At 42.5% G+C, this 1,224-nt stretch overlaps 1 protein-coding gene across 1 annotated transcript in view; it reads left to right on the top strand.

Annotated features, from left to right (window-relative positions):
* Positions 1-565: 565 nt before the first annotated feature.
* The window catches only part of LOC311038623 (rho GTPase-activating protein 18-like), a gene marked incomplete at both ends in the record, with an annotated part of 10,519 nt that continues 9,860 nt past the window's right edge, over positions 566-1,224 (top strand). The window contains 2 exons of the mRNA XM_084048195.1: positions 566-662; positions 1,050-1,224. The exon at positions 1,050-1,224 is cut by the window's right edge and continues 37 nt beyond it. Of these exons, the coding sequence (XP_083904321.1) occupies positions 566-662; positions 1,050-1,224 (272 nt within the window). The remainder of the gene's footprint in view (positions 663-1,049) is intronic.

Below are 1,224 nucleotides of genomic sequence, written 5' to 3'. Positions count from 1 at the left end.
CACACTCACCTGTGTGTCATCTCAGTGTGTCATAATACTGTTGTACTAAATGTACTGGCAGCTGACCAGTACAACAGTAGAAGACTGTGGTTGTACTGGCAGCTGACCAGTAGGCCTACAACCACCGTCTAATATTGTTGTACTCAGTGGGAGCTGACCAGTACAACCACAGTCTTCTACTGTTGTCCTCAGAGCTGACCAGTCCAACCATTGCTTAATGTGTTTTGTCATATTTAACAAAATCTGCAACTATTAACTAGTAACTAGTAACCTCAACTTAAGTTTTCAAATAATTGTAATGGAGTAAAAGTTTAATATTTTCCTCAGAGATGTAATGTAATGAAGTGGTAGTATCAAGTATTGAAAAATGGACATAATAAGTAAAGTAAAGTAAAAGTACCTCAAAATGTAATCAGTGACTTTCCACTAGTGTCTGGAGCAGTCTAATTAATGCCTTGCTCAAAGGAGCGGGATCAGTGGAAATGAACAGCAGGCTGTCAGTTCCTGTCTCTCTGTCTCCAGGATGATGTCACTTCCTGTGAGCGTTGAGCGTCGCCATGCTGCCATGGAAACGCTGTGGAACGAGGTGAGGAGCATTGATGAAGAGGAGCAGGAAGATGAAGAACATGATGAAGACGAGGAAGACATCAGTCACGTGGATGGTACCAATACTGTACAACATGCTTTACCAAACATAGGACTGTGGCCCATTTTGGGTTGCGGACCTGTTTTTATGGGTCACAAGCAAACATTTGTATTCCTTTTTTTAATAAATGTTTTATTGTTTTTATTTCTGAATATTTTTTCAAATATATTTTTAAGGAAAATATATAAATATCAATTTTTTGCTTTTGCGACCCATAAAAACTAGCCTGGATGTGTATATTTAAATCTGAAGGAAGTGAATCTGTCTGGATTCCAGGCTACATAAAAACAGCTCCAGAAGACAAAATTGACCATGACCCTGTATGTTTAAGAACCACTGCCATCAGAGCACAGTGTTTCTACATTACACACTCTCGTGTTCACTTCCTGTTTTCACCATCAAGAGGCGGAGCTAGAAGAGGCGTGGCTGGTGGAGGCGGGACTATCCTCCCTGTTGACAGGCTCGTCGTCGGGGGAGGGGCCAGCGGAGGCGCTGCTGTCTACGTTGTCACGGCAACAGGCCGCCACAGTGAGGAAGAAGTTGGACCAGTACAACCACACAATGAGGAAGAGGAACCG

Source organism: Gymnoscopelus microlampas (assembly GCF_963454915.1).
Source record: "Gymnoscopelus microlampas genome assembly, chromosome: 22".
Taxonomy (NCBI): Eukaryota; Metazoa; Chordata; class Actinopteri; order Myctophiformes; family Myctophidae; genus Gymnoscopelus; species Gymnoscopelus microlampas.
This window is presented reverse-complemented; position numbering and strand designations above follow the sequence as displayed.